The sequence below is a fragment of the Bacillus rossius genome, chromosome 17 (assembly GCF_032445375.1).
Source record: "Bacillus rossius redtenbacheri isolate Brsri chromosome 17, Brsri_v3, whole genome shotgun sequence".
NCBI lineage: Eukaryota > Metazoa > Arthropoda > Insecta > Phasmatodea > Bacillidae > Bacillus > Bacillus rossius.
The window spans coordinates 561,077-583,856 of record NC_086344.1 but is presented as its reverse complement, the minus strand read 5'-3'; the positions used below and the strand labels follow the sequence as shown (position 1 = coordinate 583,856).

The following is a 22,780-nucleotide window of genomic DNA, read 5'->3' as shown; positions in this document are numbered from 1 at the left end:
CGCTTTCTATGTGTATTACTAGGGACTGGAAAAATTCGCGGGTTCAATGACCTCCAGGATAGACTCCACGATCCTGTGCACACTCGGGCAAACGTCACCTGTTCATTGGCTGCTGACTTGTGAGGCGTCTCAATTGGGAGACTCGTGATTCGATACTGCTTTGAATGAGGGTCTACAATTGGCCCACAGTCCTCCAGGTTAACAGCGAACCAATGGCAGAAGTTGCATAAAAATACAATTATTTGCAGTCTACCATATCGCGAAAAGAATCCGCGAATTTTTACGGTCTCTAGGTATTATTGAAGACCTGGCTCGCTACAGTAGCGCTGTCTGTTGTGCCGGTGGAAAACAATACTTGAGCCGCCACCTGCTGGCTCTGACATCGCCGTCAGTCGTGAGCGATGCCTGGAAGGCCCCTCACGTGACTGGAGGCGACACAAAGCACCAATCAGCGGGCCGCTTGCTCATGCGAGGCGCGCTCTGTCGGCGTGGCTGGAGGCGCTGATGGCGGGCAGCCCTTCGCGTGACGTCACGTATAGCTGGGCGCGGTGCGAGAAGCGCCCAAGTCTCCAGCCGGAGATAAGGAACCATGTAAAAATAAAAAAAAACTTTTTTGACGTGACAACGTCTAATAAATCGATGAACGCCGCCGGCTGCACGCACGAAAAAGCGTCCCGTTACGCACATTGTTCCGTTACGCTGTGTCCCGTTACGCTCATTGTACGCTTGCACCGCATCCATCTCTCTTCCACTCGACTGTTCATAAAGTGAAGGGAAAAGTTAATGTGGTTTTCATTGCTTATTACAACAATTTCAGCAATAAAGGTTAATTATTCTTGCATTTTAAAAATCTGATTACTAGTATAATTTCAAGTATTTATTCTTTTATTACTAAAATAAAAATGATTCAATTTTATTCATAAAGTATGCAATCATTTCATCAATGTTTTGTTATGACTAGAGACCTGCAAAATTCGCGGATTCATTTCGTGATATGCTACAATTCAAATAATTATACCTTAGCGCTGCTTCTGCAATTGGTTCACTGTTAATCTGGAGTAATGAGGGCTAATAAGAGACCCTCGCTCAAAGAAGTGTCGAATCACAGACACTCGATCGAGACGACTCACAAGTCAGCAGCCAAGGAACAGGTGGCATTTGCCCAAGTGTGTAGAGTGTAGTAGAGTCAAATTTGGAGGTCATTGAATCCGCGAATTTTGCAGGTCTCTAGTTATGACGTTGCCACGTTAAACTATCGTCCGTTATCCAACTTTACAGACAACCAATTTTTTTTTGCAAATAAAACTCAAATAATTATGTTAATTAAATTACAGATATTCGTCATGAAAGCAACTATATCGCTACTGTATATATAAAAATTATGCTTTGTTGGGATTCTTGCCTAGGCAATAATAATCTTTTTTTCCCAGTACCTATATGAGCTAAAGTTATGTGTAAACCGTTTCTGAATAGCGGCGCCCATAAACAAGATAAATAAAACAAAATTTAAGTCCAGCGTTGTTGAATATTTAATTGTTTTTTACATGGTTCCAAAAAATGAATGCTTCTATAAAACATTAATAAAATTTAAATATTTTGCGCCAATTTCTGTAAGTGCAACAAGAAATATTCAATAGGCCATTGCCTGGGCTGAACACAGGGCGAAGAGGGATTTTTTTTTTCCTTCCAAATACCAGAGTACAAAATTTCATCAAAAGTTGCCCAAATTCTAATTTACGGGGGAAAAAACGGTGATGTGGAAAAAAGGGGGGGGGGGGGGTGATGCGGGAGGGATGTAGTGTTTCATAATCACTTGTATTCAATTAACGTTTTGTTAAAATCATATGTAGATCGTAGTGTTCTTATTTTGAACGTCACGTGAGAAAATTTTCATCTAAGAGGGCTTTAAAGGGCAGGAAAGAGAAATGGGGGTTCGTTTTCGTATTTTCGTGTTCGTGATCTATGGATTGTGCTAGAACTATATCCTCACTGAGCCAAGGAGAAGTTCTCAAGCTGACAGAATTTGTTTTGTATTTTTTTTTGTTGTTGTGATTTTATAGCCATCAACAGCAGAAAAATTCATTGAGCTAAATTATTTAGGATGCTCGTTGGTTTTCTCCGTATGCTGCTGGTTATATCTGAGAAAAATATCGCTGCATGTTTTTTTTTATTCGTAACGTGACATATATTTGTCTTTTTATTTTCGTTTATTTGGTGAACAACTGTTACTAAATGAAAACAAATTATATTTTATTCAGGAGCAATTCAGACAAAAACATTCATTACTCAGTCGACTACAATGCCTTGAGATATCCGAGAAACGCTATCATGCAAGACGATTTTCCTTCCCTTTTGAAGTCTAGTGAAGCCTTCCTTCTCTTGCGATCGTGAGTGAGCATCCCGCATCCCACATTGAAAAAATAATATTAACATCAACACAGCATGTGGCGACATCATCTGTGGCGAGGCACAGAACTACTTGGCCACGAATATGTCTTTAAAAAATTAAGTTTCGCTGTTGTATTACTGAAATTCGTGTTCAAGTATTTGATTTCGAAATAAAATTTCAGTATGCTTGTTACCACAGTCACAAAAGCTGACATGGAATCCGGGTCGTTGCCTGCAGTTGTATCGAAAGGCCGCGTTGTATTCTATAACCAAGGCTCGTGAACACACCGTTAGCTTCAAGAGGAACGGGTAGGGTTCTGCATGACCACTGATTGCAACTTTTGCAGCTGATTAAATTGAAGTCGTCGCTTTTAATAGTCGCCTCAGGGACAGATTAAGCGAAATGAACCTCCGTAACTGCTCCCTGATGATGGCGACTACAATGTCGACCGAAACGTCGGTGAATTATTCGCCAAGAATGCGGCTACAACCCAGAAGCCAAGCTATGTACTATTGCTACCGAAGTTGCAGGAGCGAATGGTGAACTTCTGTGCACTTCAGTTCTGCTCGCTAGGGACTGCAACTATGTGAACTGCAGCGAGGCCGTAACCGTAGCGGCACATACCTCCACCTGCGCATGCGCTGGAGGAATGTCACATACTTCCGACCAGCAACATCGTGTAACATAACCTTCAATATTTTCAATTCATACATATGTATATATAATTTGTTTTCAATTCAAGATGGTAGTAATATTAATATATTTTTAAGTAAATGTTAAAAAAAAAAAAAACATTCAGTTTGTCAGATTTTATCTTCAACGCAATCCCTCAAATTATCTTAGACTGCAGGATTTGCATTTTCATTATTATCAATCCTTGGTACAGGATAATAAATACTGTATAAACCATTTTACACGTAAATATATATCCCAGGTTAGTTTCACTATCATAAAGTTTCATTTGGCACACCAGTACGTTTGGTATTACCACTAATGTTTACGGGCTCATGTCGCTACACGTGGGTCCGCCATTTTTGTGACACATTTCCGTTCGTCGACTTCCGTTTCCTTTTTTTTTTTTTTTTACGAAATTACTCTTACCAAATGGTGTATACCGATAACTGAAATGTTTACACGCGTTGGTTGGTTTACACGTATTGGTAGCGGGTTTACGGGTCATTTGATAATAGTATATATTACCATAAAATATGACTTCATTATGTATATTGATGCTTCTAATTTAGGCAAAGGAGCAACATTTTAAGCAGATCATAACACACGAAGTGTTAAAGGCTTAATTTGTGTTTTGTAATTCTCGGTTTGCAACACGAGCTTAAAACTGTAGAGTGTTACCGGAGATTAAACCCCCTACGTTATATCAGCTGGAGTTGTCCTTAATTTTATGTCGGTTCGAATCACGTTGGGCAAAATTTATGATCTGGCCATCACGAGGCAGTTAAAACCTGCGTAATAAACCAAGCGCTTTTCTTGTTAGCAGCTGCTAATGGTAAATGATAGCCGCCTCTGTTTATGTCCTCTCAGAACCGTTTGGAAATAACTTCTTGGTTGGTGCGCTGACCGTTAAACCCTGTTGGGCTGATATACCGTAAGCCCAGAATGTGCAATCAAAGCCCTAAAGGGGTTAGTGTCCCTAATTATAATGCTTCTATGAATTAATACTTTACTCATGATTGGAAATAAAATCACAATAAAGCTAAGGCCTAATAGATTTTTAAATAGATTTAAATTTATTTAGTAAGTGTTTAAAAGAAATTTAAATGTGCATTTATATTAAAACCCTAGCTAGAATACGAGCATGTTTTATCTGATAAAAATTATTAAATTAAAATATTTTAAGTGATCTTTGTCGTTTTTTTAACAAGCAGTGTAAAGAAAAATAAACTTTGTTTTCAAAAAAACCTAGAATCTTGGCTATTTATGGCTTTGGGTAAGACTGAATATTTATTGATTTATGAATGTTATCCTAAAGGGAAGGAGCTAATGGCAAAGGTTATATAAAAACGGTTAAACCAAACTTGTGTAACACTAGATTACAACCTCTCAATTTATACTAGGATTTAAATATAAATTTGCCACTAAAGTACACAAAACCATTAGTCAAACATACTGATGTTATGAAATCTTTTAAAACTACCAGATAAAGTATTATTTTTAACTCAATTAAATCACCGTAAAAATAAGTGTATATATTAGATGCAAACTAATTAAGGCCACAGACCCTTAAATACGTGGTTGTTAATAGTATGAGGAGAAGTATAAGGGGTGAAAACACTGGAAAAGTTTATAAAATCCTATAATTCATATATGTTTGTGTGTATATATATATACATACATACATACATACATACATACATACATACTTAACTAGCAGCTAGACTTTAATACCGAAATTTGATTGATATTATTTCATGGTCTTAAGTTTTATTTTGATGGTTAAACGCCACTTGACAAGTAATCTTACCATTTGCCACTGTGCCATATTAAATGCAATCATGCCAACCGGAAATTTATAGTGTTCGTCTCGAAAAAAAAATACGAAGTTTGAAAACATTTATATTTGATGTTTTAAATTTATTATTATTATTTTCACTATAAATTCATTTGTATTTTAAAAAATTAGGTGATTTCTGAAATTTTTTCAACGAGAAATTCTATTTAAAAATTTACCCTTCAAAAAATTCATCATTGGAAGGTTGACAAAATGAAAAGCAACGTAGAAAAGCTGATGTGGCAACACAGCTGACCCCGCGCCGAGCAAAGTGGATTGTTTTTTTTTTTTGACGTGACAACGTCTAATAAATCGATGAACGCCGGCTGCACGCACGAAAAAGTGTCCCGTTACGCTCATTGTCCCGTTACGATGTGTCCCGTTACGCTCATTGTACGCTTGCGCCGCATCTATCTCTCTTCCACTCGATTGGAACAACCATCGATTTGACTTTTTCGAGGCACATTACACTTGAAACACTCCCATTCGTTTCCTACTTTTCCTATCATCGTCCTATCCTTAACAGAATAAAACAGATTGGAAGAAGTTAAATAGCAAACATGTATAAAAGTTATAGTTAAAATAATCTGTTCGTTAAAGTAATAAACATATTTGAATTAATGAGCGCAAATAAATGTAAATTTATCAATTAAATGGTAGATTTCATTTTACTCCTTCTTTGTATCCATAAAAAATAATGATAATTCAATAAAAAAAATTCAATTTTATTCATAAAAGTATGCAACCATTTCATCAATGTTTTGTTATGACGTTGTCACGTTAAACTATCGTCCGTAAACCGACTTTACAGACAACCAATTTTTTTTTGTTCCCAGATGGCTGCGGGTTGGCAACACTTGGCGACCGGCCGCCGCGCCCAGGTGGGTCAACGCGCCGTCCAGATAAGATAACAGCTGACCCCGCGTCGCTGCAAGCATGCGTGACCCCGTGTTCCCGCCGCCTGATATCGTGAGTCGCAGTCACGCGCGTCTCTGGCACATCAAGTCTGCGGGGGAAAGGAAGGGGGGGGGGGCATGAAAGATATTTATTTATTTAAATGCTAGCACCTCCGCCGGACTGCCACCACTTAGCCTAAAATCGTTCAGCCTAATACCCTCTCTGAAACACTATTCAGCCTAAAGTCACACAGCCTAAAGTCATTAAGCCTAAAATCACTCAGCCTAAAGTCATTCAGCCTAAAGTCATTCAGCCTAAAGTCATTCAGCCTAAAATCATTCAGCCTAAAGTCACACAGCCTAAAATCGTTCAGCCTAAAGTCACTTAGCCTAAAATCATTCAGCCTAAAGTCGTAGAGCCTAAAATCATTCAGCATAAAGTCGCTCAGCCTAAAGTCACTCAGCCTAAAGTCGTTCAGCCTAAAGTCACTCAGCCTAAAGTCACTCAGCCTAACGTCGTTCAGCCTAAAGTTGTTCAGCCTAAAATGTTTAAGTCTTATGTTTTAAGTATCAGACTGCTGTAAAACCGTTATTTTTTATTACAATCGCTCAGTGATTGTAGTGCTATCTAGGAAGCAGTGTTGGAACTATTCTCAAAACCTAACTCTCGAGATGCAAAGCAAAATGTCTGACATCTGGTAAGGGATTAGGGAACCCACAGAATGATGATAAGCAGCATGTGCTCATATGTTTGCATGCATGAAATAGGATTAAATTCGAGCCGAAGAAAAATGACAGGAGACACTTCAGTATAATATACCATATATAAAAATCACTAAACATTTGTATTTAGCAGCTATATTTTCTTAAACCTAAAATAATAACGTTGGAAGCAGTCAATATCGAACTGTGAACACAAGCTTTGCACAATTTATTTGTGAAATTTTTCCACGTTTTTACACATACATAATAATATAGGGGTGACTCAATAAAAGAACGTGTAAATATTAAATTTTATTATAAAGGAATTATAAACATAATCGTAACACACTAACAAATATTAAAGTTTATCACAAATTCGGTAACAAAGTAAAGAGCATGACAGCGTATATACTGTACGAAAACTTTGGTACGTGGACGAGTTTTTATGGTATTGGCCATAGTTATATTTTAGTACGACTGTACACTAAATTTTTAAAACAATATTATTTGTCGTACTGTTATCTTTTAGGCATTACTATTATACTTATCGTAGCCTACATATAAAAATTCCGACATGATAGCAAGTGAGTACCTTGGGCGACAGACTGTGTTCCTTTTTAATATGGCAAACGATGGACCGCATAGAAGTGAAATTTCTTTGTTTTTCTTCTCTTAACAGAATCTCTTAATGAAGAACATAAAAAATGAACAGTAGAACAAAGAATGTGTTGCCTGCAAATGCATTTAATATAAACTTCTTATTGTAAGCACTGATTAATCGCTTACATATCACAAATCTGTTTCTCAGTTTTTCGAGTAAGTTTTCATTTGTATAATTGCGGATTTTTTGACAATTTATATTGGGGTTTTTATTGTAAAAATATGTTGTATTTATATCGCTATTAATAGCATTACTTAAACGAAACCATGACTTAGATCGTACGCTCTGAAATATTTATTTTTATGAACGTAATGCAACATGTAAAATTTACAAATTTCTCGATTTTCATTATTATCCTATTTACGTAATTTTTTTTATGTTAAATATTTTTTACTACGACACAACTATGTTAACATTTTGATAAAAAGTTGTCTTGATATCATCCACATGTATATTACCTATATGCTTTGTGCACCATACTTAAATTTTGTTATGGCACCAATTACGCCAGTTATAAAGCTGTGAAGTCCGGGATTAGTATTTCGAATGATTTGCAACTTCCCGAATCCCTGCCATTAATAATGTATGATGGATACTTGTTATTTCCTATTTGTGATGGCATGTGTATGTGACGCTATTAGTTTTTCGGCATTTTTGAAACATTAACGGCGTTAGGTACCTGCCATCTTCGGAAAAATCCGCTGGGGCGTGTTGGCAATGTCAAGGGTGCGATGAGATCTACAACTTATTTCGCGACCTACCATGTTGCCATGCTTAAAGCCAGTAAAAGTCGGGAATAACGTCTGGGTCCCCGGCCATTCCTCCCTTTGACAGCTAGTCAATACAGCATAAATTCTACATAACAGCTTGGCCGGGGGAATTCCTAGTAAACCTTTAGTTTTTTTTTAAAGCCCAAGGCAAATTATGTGACTATTTAAATTTTTATTCTGCGTGTATATATAATGATACTGTCTAGGAACTGGATAAATTACCACATCACTTTGCATATAAATACGAAGTAAATAAAAAGATGGCCTTGAAATACATCACGAGAGAAAAAAAAAATCGTTATTCAGAAGGTATCAATTTAAAAAAGTGAGTAATTGTTGCTAATATACAGGATACGATTGAATTCGTGGTAACTCTTTTGTCGTTCATGTAACTTATTGTCCACGTGTTTTGTAGCAAACAGCAAAATAAATCAATATATTAAACGAAATCAATAAATATTGTTTTTCTCATTAGAACATGGTTTGTGTGCAATTATATTATTGTAACTGTTATGTTTATCTCTGCTCCCATTATTACTATCATAGTGAATATAAAACGATTTTTTGACAGAATTCTGTTGAACTGCAAATTAAGTCAGAGTTATGGCAATTTTTTTAAGCTTTTTGAAGTATAGAATATCGTTTCATTTGTACAGTACAAGCATAGATTTGTGACATCGTTATTGCTTGTCAAACCAAGTTAACACACTATAAATTTTCTGCTCCTACAAAACTGTCTGATTATTTATAATTCTGATGGCAAGTGCCATGCCATCGTGTTCATAAAAGCACGGTAGGTGGTGGCTTCATGTGTATACTGTTGGCAGTATTTATGTAAAAATAGAAGATACCGTTATTGATAGATGAAAGCAAATGCAATGTGCCAACATTTAATGTATAATTGCTTGTTAAAAGAAACATAAATTTTAAAAATTATAATAAAAATTTAAGATGTTGTTAAAGTCGCGCCGTCGAAATGATACAGACGTTGGTAAAATCACACAAATATAAAACCGAAAACCGTTTCACTAACAGGTCAAGAATGTACTACTAAACATTATTTATGGAGAAAACGAAGTGGTAGGGGAGTAACATAAGTATTTTCTTACTGTTTTGAAAGCAACCGGCTAGAATTATTTAGCATATTCGAGACCTTCAGGCGCACAAACGCTATACATCCGTACTGAGTGCCTCGCACGTCTACGCGCAGGCCACTGACAATGAGTGTAGTATTTTTTTACGTTTACAGCATATCTTAGTACGCATTTGTCTGTAAAGGATTAATTTTATTTATGTATATATATAATTTCTACAAGATTAATATATATTACAGCCTATATAATTCTACAAGATTTCGGAAACGTAAAAGTATGGGATGGAGTACAGTTGTTTGATGGTGATAACAGCTAAGCAAAGCAAAATCAAGACTATTTTAGTGTAGTATTCGTTGATCATTGATATATAGAAAACGTTAATGTAAGGCAGTCAACAACAAAACGTGCCAGAAGATGAGCGCAGTATCCTGTAACCAACCGCGGCCTCTCGTCACATAGGCTACTGTAAATAAATTGTTACGTTGATGTATTACGTTTCTTCGTTTTCTGCAGGTTATCTACCACGCTAGGCCGGTACCTGACTCGCATACCTCTGGGTTGCTATCAAGGGTAGCATGCACGGCCAGTATTAGCTATTTACATAGTAGAGCTAACATTCTTCCAGCTACGTTGAACCGAAATTTGTTAACTAACAACAAACCAAATAAATTACTGAATATGGCAGGGCTGCATAGTATGAGAAATCACGTGGTAAACATGTTAACAATTTTTTTTTTCACAAAAAGCTGCAGCTGTAAGAACGAAAAGACTGGAGGTTATACATGCAAAAAAAAATCTGCGTTTTCTAAATGTGATAATATGAAAAGTGCATATAAATATAACATTGCTTGGTAGTACGATAAACAATATTATATTAATGACTATATAACAACTTGATAATGACCGGATATTTTGTCAATTATTTAGTGAGCAAGCAAATTGCATATATTAGGGCGTGTGTCAGGTCGTGTCTCAATTGGTTTAGAGTGCTCTGTCGTGCTCAGGTTTCTACGACATTTATTCATCGTACAGAGCACTCTGGCCGTCTCGATAATGCGCTGAGAGAGTGCGAAAGAGCGAGAGTACCAGAGAAAGCGATGCTATATACTTGCTGCACTCTCTCGTACTCTCTGCCATCCGCTATATTGTTTATATTTGTAGAACGTGGTTATTGCAAACGGTGGATATGTTAAAAATGGTGCTGAGACATCACAATATTTCAATGCAACAAAGCATTGCAGTTGTAATTTATTTTAATTTGTGCATACATTTTTTGCGCGTATCATGTGTATTAAATACATACTAACATTGCTTAGATATCGCATTGTCCCAATTCAGAATGCGAGAGCACGAAATAAGGAAATAGCACTCTTGCCATCAAATAATGCGAAATGATGCCAGGGGATGGATAGAAAGAAGTCAAGGCTAATCTTGGCTTCGCTCTCTGAGGAATGTTAACAAAGGAAGGGGAAGAAAGGTTAACGCTTGCCATAGCTGTGGATTTTCCGAGAAACGAGAAGGTGGCGGGAGGAAGCAATTTTGTTTACCTGATTCAAGAAAGAACTGCAATGTCCGATTGCAACGCATTTCAATAACCGGGATTCGCGCCTAGGACAGTTAGGGCGGAATTCATAGTGAACTGCGTTGTTTTCATTTCACAGTACAATAAATAAGTATTACTTATTGGAATGCTTTAAAGTAATACTTCATGAAGTAATACTTGTTGGAGAACAACTTATTGTGATTTCATAGTCACTATAAGACATAAGTACTTATTTCTCAAGTATTCATAAACAAATAAGCAATACTTACTGTATAAACCGTTCTTCGTCAAGTTTGTTTTTTATGCATATGTTGTTAAATGCATAAGCCGATTGTAATTGTTCAGTTATTATTTCTATAGACATAGCCCATTTTTAAATTTCAGATTTCACATTTTTAGAACAGTTTGTTCATGAAAACTTAATTAAAAAGATAACTTTGCAGCTAGTTTGTAATCAGAACATCACCCTACATAACCTTTTTCATGTCTGCTTTGCGATGGATGTTGGCAAGTGCAACGATTTTTAACGACTTGTGGAGCACAAAATCTCCATTATTTGAACCAAAGCTGTGGAGTATTGAACGCTCCAGAATGCCGGAAAGCACGCAAAACCTACAAAAACATTTAAAAAAAAATATAATAAAAACTTATAATAGTTAAATTTTTAATTTGAAATGAAAATATCTTTTAAAATAATATGTGAATATTAAAACACCGAAAAAGCTTGTTCCTATCATTTAAATTACAAAAGTATGGACAATTCACGACGCGAACAAAATGCATTAATTTTTTCGAAAACGGTGGCGTGTACGGCAAAAATGCTGTACGATTTTTTGTGTATTTCAGAATTAAGTTAATGACCACATCGCAACCATCGCTGAACAAATGACGATATAGGCCTGTGACTTCCCAATTGAACGCTTCTAAATATGAATGTACTAGTCTACAAAAATAACAATTCAAACACGGTGTGTGTTTTAAATGATGATAGTTTCAATGTGTATCTGACCGGCGTATGTAATGATAACTTGGCATCAGCCGAGTGAAAGTTTAAAGTAATTTAAATAAAGTAAGGGTTTGTTTTTTTACTATGTCCATGTATGAAATAATCACATGACAGCAATAAGTAACTATAGTGTCACAACATTTGGGAATTTCTGGTGATACGAGTAGTATTTGGTTGAAATCATCTAAAAAAGCCTAGATTTATTGGCATTTTTAGTGTACGCTGATTTCCGATTTCATCTAATTATAATGGGCTGCTTTTCAGATCCAGACGAACAATATGTTATGTGAGATCAATATTCATTCGACAATCTTATTTTGTGGTTATTGTTTTCTTTAATTAAATATATATACAAATATATAGTCTATATATATCGAACAATGCATTTGCTGAGGTATTAAAACAGAAACAAATACACTCAAACGGACAAGAATATTCGGAAAATGTAATTATTTGTATGCTTTTCTTTATTTGTTGAAATAATTTGTAAGTAATTCATACAATATATATCGCAATACAAACTATAAGTATGTTCTGCTCAATACGATCAAAATCCCTTCCTTAACTATATTCTAGAGTATAAGAAGTAGTACATTCGGCGAGCTAAACAAATTAACAAATTACTAAAGGTCATACACTTTATTTGATATAATTTATTATTGGTTTACTTTTATATTTAAAAAAAAGAGCACTTTTTGCATACTTCATACGATACCAGACAAGCCATCACATTATCCGGGCTTCCTAGGTACAGAGCTACGCACTGTGTTCGCAAATATAGTGAGAATATCTCAAGTTTAAATAGCTGACCGCGGTAACCAGGATATCTGGGACACGCTTTCAGCCAACGCACAGGCCACCCGCCTTAATACAGTTCACCTGATTACGACTGCTAGCCATTACGTCAGGCGTCGCAGCCAGTCAATGCGGATGTGTTTTAATTATGATAAAATCACTGGCCGTCTCCAGCAACACTCACATTGGAGCATTTTTACCAGCGAGATTGAGAAATATGTAATGTTGTGTGGCGCTTGTTCGTGTCAGGGGGGAAATATGGTATTGGCGAGGACGTCATCTGCATCCGCATCTACTCGCATACAGCTAAGATTTACATCTGCCATATAGTGACGAGTAAATAAGTCAACTGCACGGACTCAGCGGATACTTTTCCGAATGGTTAGTTGTCAGGATTATTAAGGGTGTTAGGCTCAAATTCATTTATATCATATTATTTTGTCTTTATATTGGCCTCATACGTACAAGTTTCTCTGCGAAACCGATTTTCACTAAAACTTATAGTTTTCTCATAACAGGCACTCAAAGTTGAAATATATGACATTTCTTGTAGGTATTATTTCAGTAGCCGATCGATGTAATTTAGTCATTTTTGGTAGTTTACAAGTTCATTATGCATACTATTGAGAGATATATATTTTAAAATTTTTAAAAATAATAAGTTATTCGTGTGCTTGAGCCAGAATATGAGAAATTTTTACTTTTTTCTGGAACCAAAAAAAAATTGTATAAAACATATCTTTGGCTCCAGGGAGTAAGAGTATAAGTCAAAATATTGAATTTTTTTTTTTCGGATATTAGTATTTTTTAAGTAGCCGACTATGTGTGTCTAAGAGTATAAGTCTCTACTGTACTTTGTTTCCAGTGTAATAACGATTTGAACCTAACAGTCCAAGAGAAATAAAGTTCATTATGTTGGGTGTAAGAGTACAAGTCAACTTATACTGTTACACCCAAGTCAAAATTATGTTGGGTGTAAGAGTACAAGTCAACTTATACTGTTACACCCAAGTCAAAATTATGTTGGTACTGTTGCTTGTTTACTGACTTATACTATTGGGAACAACTTCTCCCAGCTGTTGGTTGTGGTTAGAATTTAACTTATAAAGTTATAACAATAGTAGAAGATTCTGCGTTATTTTTCACTATTCCTCTGATTTTTACATTATAATGTATAGTGTGTAGGAGAAATAATGTATAGCAGAGGAAAAAAACTTGTTGAACTTGTAAAAACGAAAATAGCTAAAGAGAATACCTCCAGTTTAAATGCAGGTAAGTGCTAATTAAATTTAGTGTGGTACTCCATTTATGTCTGTAACTGCAGTAAAATCTTTTGCATTATTACTTTTGTCTTTTATTTTATTTCAGATGTGATTGAAAATGTGAAAGACATACCTGTTGTAACAAACGACCGAATTGAGGTTAGGGACGATATAGATGAGAAAGGAACTGTGAATATCGCGGAATACTGGTCAGGTAAGGACAAAAGTTATGTTGCTTTTATAGTGCAGTTATTCTCATGTTATGATAGTGCCCATATTTTATTTGTTTATTTATTGCAGAAAGAAAAACAAACGAGGACGATCATGTCTTTGTTCAAGATACTAGGAACACAATTTCGAATGGTATGGATGAAGAAATTTCTAATGTGACTGAAGAACAACTCGTTAATGTTGATGGCACACAGCTACCAAACACCTCATCATACAATTGGGAACTTGATGAAGTTTTATTTGAAGTTGTTGTTGAGGACACAGGCCTTGCAAGTAAGTTACATAGTATGAGTTGGCATGTAAGCGTAGATGTAAAACTATTATTATATTGTAGTCTTTGGCTTTATTGTGTGGTTATACTTACGTCATTATTTTTATGTGTAGGTAATAATGAAGATGGAAGTTTGACAGTGCTCCAACCAATGGTTATTGAAGACATTGCAGATGCAAATAACAGAAATAAAGAAAATGAACCACATTATGAACAGAGTGAATTTTCCTATGATGTTGTTGATGAGGACAGAGGCCTTGAAAATACGCGGAACACATGGGCAGGTAAGAGAGTTGATACAAAACTAATCATTCTTTTAAAAGTCATTGGCATTATTGTGTGCTTGTAGCTAAAATAATTGTTTTACTTATAGGTAATAATGGAGATGGAAGTTTGACAGTGCTCCATCCAATGGTTACTGAAGACATTGCAGAAGTAAATATTGATAATGGAGAAATTGATCCAGATTATGAACCGATAGAAGAGAAAAGCTCAAGTGAAGATGATGTTTCCGTTAATGTTCCTCGCCAGAGGAAGGCTGGTCTCGGAGAAAAAGAAGACAATACACAAACAATTGAAGCTGAAGTGAAAAAATGTAGGTTTTCAAGAGCAAGAAAAAGAGAAAAGTGTGTAAACCGTAACAGAGGGGTGTCATACACAACTTTAAGCGGTAAAGTTGTCAAAGCTAGAGTAATGAAACCTCTTAGAGACTGTCGAGCAGAATGTAGAAAGAGACTTCCTGAAGACATAAGAGAAAGTATTTTTAAAGAATATTGGTCTCTTGGTAGTAGAGACAGGAGAGTAGCATATGTTGCCAGCCTTGTTGATACTATGGAAACCAAAACATCAAGAAAAAGAGCTTACAATCCTGATAAAGAGAAATTTAGAATGGTTACACATACGTTTCATTTTAAGATAAATGGGAAAAGAGAAAAAGTTTGTAGGGGATGTTTTATGAACACATTAGATGAGACACAAATGTTTGTAACTCTTGCAATCACCAACAGAAGTACCTCTACATCTGGTATCACACAGCAGGACAACAGGGGAAAAACATCACCTGGTAATGCAATTTCTGATGAACGACTGGATGAGGTTCGAAGGCATATACAATCATTCCCTTCTTACGAATCTCATTACACGCGAAGAACAAACAACAAGAAGTATCTTCCTTCTTTTCTGGATTTGAATACTATGTTCTCATTTTACAAAGAATCAACTTCTAATCCTGTGGGGCGTACTGTATATACTAGGGAGTTTAAGTCCTTGGGACTAGCCTTTAAAGCACCAAAAGTAGACACTTGTCATAGGTGTGACACATTACAAATGAAAGTGAAGCTAGCGAGTGGTGCAGAAGAAGAAGATATAAAACAGGAAATATCTGTGCATCATGCAGAAGCTGATAAAGCATACCTACAGAAAGATCTCGACAAGAAAACTGCTAAAGATGATCCTAGCAAAAGGTGTTTTACGTTCGACTTACAACAATGTTTGCCCACACCTTTTGTTCAGTCGTCTGTGTCTTTTTACAAAAGACAGCTCTGGACGTATAATTTAACTATGCACGAAACTAGTAAACCATCTGTTCGTTGTTATATGTGGCATGAAGGCGAATGTGCTCGTGGAGCAAATCAAGTTGCCACATGTGTATTGAGAGAGCTTTCTGAGTTACCTGAAGATGTAACGCACATTATTTTATATTCAGATACATGTGGCGGCCAGAACCGTAACTCGCATGTAGCAGCAATGTTTCTGTATTTGATGCAACAGAAATGTAATCTTCAGTTGGTGGACCATAAATTTATGGTGAGTGGGCATAGTCATATGGAATGTGACACAGACCATGCACTTATAGAAAAGCAGAAGAAAAAACTGCGCTTCACTGTGTCACACCCCCATGACTGGTACCAGCTTGTCAGAACTGTTGGAAGGAAAAACAAATTTGAAGTTGTAGAACTTAATCATCAGGACTTCCTCAATTTTGCTGAGCTGTACAAAACTAGTCTCTTTCTTAGAAAGAAGGATAGTTCAGGAGAACCCTTCAAGTGGACTGAGATGAGATGGCTCAGATACACTCAAGAACGACGAGTGATTCAATTTAAGAACACACTTGATGAAGACGCACCTTTCAGAGAAATTTGTTTAAAACGACGGAACCGCAGTCCAGATGAGCTGTTACATCCAAAGAAATGTTATAACTCCACACTTGCCATTTCCAAAGAGAAAAAGAAGGATCTCTTGGAGCTGTTGCCATTGATAGACACAGTTTTTCACAGCTTTTATTTAAACTTGAAAACTACTGTGGATGCAAGAGATGTACTTCCTGATATAGAGGAATTCAATGAATGAATATTTTTGCACTTTCCGGAGCTTTACCTTCCAAAGGTTTTTGTAATAAGTATACGAATGTTGTCAATTAATCATTTTCTTAGCAAAAAGTGTCATCTAATTTAAGAAAACCTGCAATATTCTCACCAGTATAAGTCATGTAATTAATGGTCTTAAGAGTACATGTCTTTAAACCTGCAGTGTTCTCACCAGTATAAGTCATGTAAATGATGGGCCCTAACAGTACATGTCATTTATTTAATCTTTAGCAATAAAGAAAGAAATATTGTTGTTGTAAAATGCTAATAAATCATTTACTAAGCATATGTAGCCATTTGGTTTATTTAAAATAATGGAAATTTGATATTGTCACTAATTTAAAATCTTTAAACCTCTCTCCTGAAAAATAGAAGTTTTTGACTTATACTATTACTCCCTGGAGCAATAGATATAATAATACAATATTACGAAATACCTATCTGAATATACATTCATCTAAAATAAAATATGTGACTCTTACTGTATCAAAATCGTAAGCTCCAACGGAAGTAATGTATCCCCTGAAATTCCAAATATATCAAATGCAACCCGCCACTCTAGTGGTGCCGTGTTGTCTCACTCATCTGAAAATTTCAGGTAGGAAGACGACAGTATAAGTTCTGTGTGGGTGGTGGGATTAGCAGGTGATTTGGACCGGAAAGGATAAGGCATTTAGGAACACATTAGTGACACTGGAATTTCCCCAGCCTGTTTCATGCTACAGACAGGCAATAGCTCGTGTACCACTAGTTTTGAGAAGGGGTGCGGGAAACTTAAATATGATTAACTGTGGGGAAGGGAGAGACCAGCAAAGGAAAAACGATGCTGAAGCTGATGTTATATCCGTTTGAGTGGCCTAGCATCCACAGTACTGGATGTAAACAAAACCTTCTTAATGGTAATGGGACCAGATATTTGTTGCATTTGGTTTTTGTACGCCATATTTAGTTGGAAGAAACAAGGTTAAGTTACTTTTTAATGCTTCGCTGAAATCATAATATTCATAGGGAAACGTGCACAATGTTTCGCTTTGCATACCAATCGCATGACAAGTTGTTATTGATGCACATTGTGCATTAATGTCTACCGAAATTGCATATTATTATTTCTATCTCGTCTATCAACTATAGAAAATGTAAGCTATCAACTACCTGACTAATGAACCTCAATATGGAAATATGAGTTAAATACAGTTTTCTTAAACCTACTCAATTAAACATTGTGTTTGATTTTTTTTTTCACGTTTTCATTTATGTATTTTATTATAGATGGATGGAAAAAGTAGGGCTACTGAAAGCAAGGGCAACATGAATTTAAAATTACTAAACGTCCACTAGACCTATATACTGTTCACTTTAAAGGCAGCCGCCTGGCTGGGGCTCCGAGGCTCGCAATAGATGGGGCGATAAGGTTGATCCGGCTATGAGTACCGAGTGCACTAGCACTTTTGAGTGTTATCAATGCTCCCAACTGGCGTGTATGCGGAATGACCGACACATTTTGTAATGGGACATTCAGTCGTTAACGTAAAATGTTATTGGTGAAAAATTTGTAGCAAAATTTAACGCATACTTCAATCTAAGTTTTGCTTGTGCCCCGTTGGTATTTATGAAATATACTTCAGTGTGAAGAAGCCCTGTTTGACTATGTTGCAGCGCTCCAAAATGATATTTCTAGCATGCGTGTCGTCTTCAAAGTTACATTCTGCCCTCGTCTTGAGTGCGTTTTCTTTTTGTAGGTAAACAAAATGTAGGCACGTGAAATAGTTCTGTCGAACAAAACGTGTTTTCAATTACGTTGCAATGAGTATTTGTCTTCATGCCAAGCGGCTCCCTTAAAAACAAATTAATTATTATTATCGTGGAAAACAAACTTGCATACAGACAATTGTTGTTTGTAACTGCCGAAGAGAAACTTTGAACAAACAATTATGTCAGTGTGCTTATACGTAGCTCTCGTTTTGAGAAAATAGCTCAAAGAAAATACTAGGTAATCACCACACAATTGACTATCCTAATATATAGTATTACAATACAATTTTTTTGTCTCCTGAGCCGATAGAAACCAATTATATGTTTGTATAGGACAAGGTATTTCCCAGGAATATTTAAGGGCCAATCTAAGGGAAATTGTGAATTACATTTTAATATGGGGCTTCATGAAATATATTGTAATCATGTCTACAATAGCCATTATGTTATAAATGTTTCGGTAAAATTACGTTTACAACTTTACTGTTCATGAAACTTTACAAGCTGAATGTGATGACCCTACAAATGTAACCTTCGAGTCGAATCTGGGGGAAAATGCTGGATGGAATATGACAATGCGACTTTTCGCGAAATGTATCGTCATAAGGCCTAATTAGATATTACATTGTAAGTTTTCTCGTTGCGTTCATATCTGCGTAGCTAATCAAACTTTATAAATTAAAATTAATTTTCTAGTAATAAAATCGTTTCTTGTAAACCTTAATGCTGTTCGGCACTTCAAACATTATAACAATAACAGCCATTGAAGTAATGAACAGTAGCTGTAAAATGTAATTTATAATACTTTGACTTTATAGTTGTTAATAATTCACGTCTGCTGTGTGCACACTGTTGTACGAAACGCATTGATTGACAGCAGTAATGAGGCTCATAACCTACCTTTCTGTGATTATAATTTTTTCCTTGTTATTTGCGGGGGGAAGGTAAGAGACAGATGCTACTACGATCTTAGAAATATAAAATATAATATTCACAAAATCATCTTCCTTAACTGTGGTCAATTCGTAATATAAGCAAAGTGGAGATGTTTATGCGTTACCCAAAACAGCAAATACCCACGATATTTTTGAGTAATTTTACGTATAGCCTTCTTCTAATAAGTTATCATATAACAAAAAAAAATTTTTGCTATAAAGGTAAATGAAAAAAAGACTACGAAAACGTCTTTCAACGAAGCACAGTACTATTTTACCATAGCAACTGCATAGGAACGAGTTGTTTAGCTCCGAAATTGCTGTGCACTGGAATACCTCGTGCAGACGACTTCAGTAGCGTATGGTTCGCTTTACCTGTACGACGATGTCACTGATCCCTAGTCTCTGAAAATAGGAAGCGAAAGCTGCGAATTGAACTTACTTTTGTATTATACACTTGCTCTCCTTCATATACATTTATATTATTTTGTCTAAATGGCTAGACCATGTATTATACAATTGAAACTGCATACTTGAAACAAATGTCTACTATTATGGTGCAAATGAGACGGAGATAATTTAAAAATCCGTTAGGAGAGAAAAAACATAAAATAGAACCCGAAAGTTTTTTTTCACTAAACTGTCTCACAGTAAAAATGTCTGTAAATATCCACTGAGAAAAATAGTCACTGAGATATCAACAAAACTGTTCTGTAATCCGTTTAAATGGTACCTGCAACAAGACTTTAGTAATATTAACAGATTGTTTCCTACTTCATTACAATAACTATCGTTTGAAGAACAATCCAAATCTTGTAACGCGTTTTCTGTTGGAGGAACTATATTCTCTGTAGACAGAACAGACAGTTTTGTTGTTACAAATGTATAAATGATTAAAAATACTGTCTTGAAGTATTGTAAAAATTACTAAACATGTTACTGCTGAGCCAACAAACTGTTTCGCAAGCAGCACCAATCACTTTCCGTTACAGTTACAATAACTTGGTTCTAGAAACTATCTGATTTTGTTAAAAGTTTGTAAACTAGCTGGGTAACCTTAACGGTACTATATCGTACCCGCAACAAGCTTGCTTCGGTTTAAAATACTATCCTACTTGTTGTGACTACCATCTGATTCTGTTAAAAGTTTACAATCAAACTGGGTAACCTTAACAGTACTATATAATGCCCGCAACACGTTTGCTTCATTTTAAAATACTCTCCTACTTGTTGTGCCTACCATCTGATTCTGTTAAGTTTGCAAACGAACTTGGTAACTTTAACAATGCTATACTATGCCCGCAACATATTTGCCTCTATTTGAATTACTTTTATATTTGTTGTGCTTACCATTTGTTTCTGTTTCAAACTTTCAAAGCAGTGCCAATATTCGAACCTCCGGTCCTGAAATTAATATGCAGGCATGCTAACAGTGAACAATAATTTAAAAAAAAAAAGTTTGCGATTAGTTTATAGATGTAGTTGTGGGCATTCCCATTTTGTACATAGCTTTGTAGTTAAAATAAATATAATCTTACTTTGCATTCATACATAGCATCGTAATAGTATTTTGTGAGTGGTGATAGTAGTGTCAGTGTGGTCAGACCACTTGACACCCACAAAGGCGATTCACGTTCGATCTCCGGTGGAGTCAGCCCCCGATTTTTCGCAAGTGGGAACCGTGGTGGACGTTGCCGTTGGCGGGCTAGTTTTCTAGAGAATCTTCTGTTTCCGTCAACTCTCCGCTGTACGGCCTAATTTAATATCATCCTTCAAGGCACGTAGTTGCGTCCGGGCTCCCAGACAGAAATCTGCCCTCGGGTACCCTCCCCATTTCATACATGTTTGGCAGTATCATGTGAGATGATAGAACTTTGTAATATGCACGTACACTAAATTTAAATTAAAGCAACCTTGAACAAGTTCAATGAACAATATTCACACGAGTGTGCTGGCCACGTAACTCAAGTTCAAGTTCAACACGAACCTGATTTAGGCCTGCAGCTGTGTAATCGGTTAAAATGATTTTACTACATTGGAGAGCTAATGAAAAAATTATGCAGGGTAAGTAAATATATATTCATGAGTACACACAAAAAAAATGGACCACTTATAACATGATGCGTAGCATGTGGGCCATCACCGATGCAGCAGCTCACAGCCACAGCGATCTGAGTTCTACCAATGGGTTATGAATGAAATTTCGAGTGTTGTATTTTAGAAAGTCGGCCATAGCTAACAAGCTAGCAGAGCCATTATTTATGATAGCCAGAAGCTACCCAGCATTGCCAGCAGTAAACGTGCAAACGGACAACTGTAGTTTGCTGCATGGGAACTTAGATAAACTCGGTTCCTATTTTATAATACTACCTGCGCGTGCACGTCCACCCACGGCTTTGCTGGCGTTAAATATTCGTAGCAATTTGTAATAATGTTTTGCCTTGGAATAATATCTTAAAATTTGATTTTAAATGCCCCACGTTTAATCGGTGCGAACTTCAGACCGTAGATTAAAATGACTAGTAGTTTCACTTCCTAATACGTTGAATTTCAAAAAAAAAACTCATATAACTAACTGATCTTATGACATTATTTGGAGTGACCAATTTAAGTTTAAATCACGTATCGATAACGCGTCAAAAATATTGAACCAGTTATTGAAAACATATTTCATCCAACTCCCATACCTTTGGAGATGAAATTTCTTATTTTTGCGTGAACAGCTTCTTCATAACTGATTAGTAATCTACTTAATGTGCAAACGCTATAGTTCCATAAACCAACACTTAAAAAAATATTTATATGTTCATCATCTTTGCCATAATATGTTAATTTTCCGGGGGAAAACATGTCAGTTTGGAAATCTTGATTTGATACAATCTTATTCGACTATCTCTGTATGTACCACAAATGGCATATAATCATGCACTTCAAGTGCTATATGTAGTGTTAAAACTTATGCTACTCAATCAAATTATTGTGAAAGAATCAATTCACAGAAGTTGTTTATTTAACCAGTTTAGTAATATTGATATTTGTCTAGTTAAAATTATCTGTTTAAGATTTTGTTTATTTACTTATAGCCTAATTACCCACTGACCAATATTAACATATTTTTGTTTGTTTATTTTAAGAATTATTAATTGATTTATTTCTTTAAAATAACGCTATTTATTTCATTTAATATTTTATTTGTTTTTCTCTATGCTAGAACATTCTCATATTACTATGCCAGTTGAATTATTACTGCTTTGTGAAATATTTCCTTACTGAGTGTCACCTATATTTTTATATCTTTGGTGCACAGTTTAAATGAGATTTTGGCTTTGTTAGCAAAAATTCCGTGCTGCTGATTCGAACCTTGTCCGATGAAGACGTGACTGAGGCGTAGTCATGTCTCAATTCATCCTAATTAATAGTTTAGAAACTTAGGGCCGTAATTATAAACGTCATTCGAATGACAACCAAACCAACTGCCCTCCGGCGCAATCGATGGTTTCGTAGATTATAGTCCTCTTCCGGAGGTCGGTTGACCGCCGGCGAACAACCGACCTCCACTCCAGGGTGGATGAGGTCTGGCGCTCTGCCAGCGGTCCTC

The 22,780-nt window shown here is 35.9% G+C and overlaps 1 protein-coding gene across 1 annotated transcript; it reads left to right on the top strand.

Moving 5' to 3' along the window:
* Positions 1–13,109: 13,109 nt before the first annotated feature.
* Positions 13,110–17,163, top strand: LOC134540916 (uncharacterized). Its single transcript, XM_063383990.1, has 3 exons — positions 13,110–13,841; positions 13,928–15,750; positions 17,141–17,163. The coding sequence occupies exons 2-3, from the start codon at positions 14,541–14,543 to the stop codon at positions 17,161–17,163; spliced, it is 1,233 nt and encodes a 410-aa protein (XP_063240060.1). The 5' UTR covers positions 13,110–13,841; positions 13,928–14,540.
* The last annotated feature ends 5,617 nt before the right edge of the window (positions 17,164–22,780 follow it).

Excerpts from the sequence above, each read along its gene's own strand:
- LOC134540916 (XM_063383990.1), top strand. The coding sequence starts at position 14,541 with ATGGTTACTGAAGACATTGCAGAAGTAAATATTGATAATGGAGAAATT. Across the intron at positions 15,751-17,140 it reads GCATGAAGGCGAATGTGCTC|GTGATTTGGACCGGAAAGGA; the intron begins GTGGAGCAAATC and ends TGGGATTAGCAG.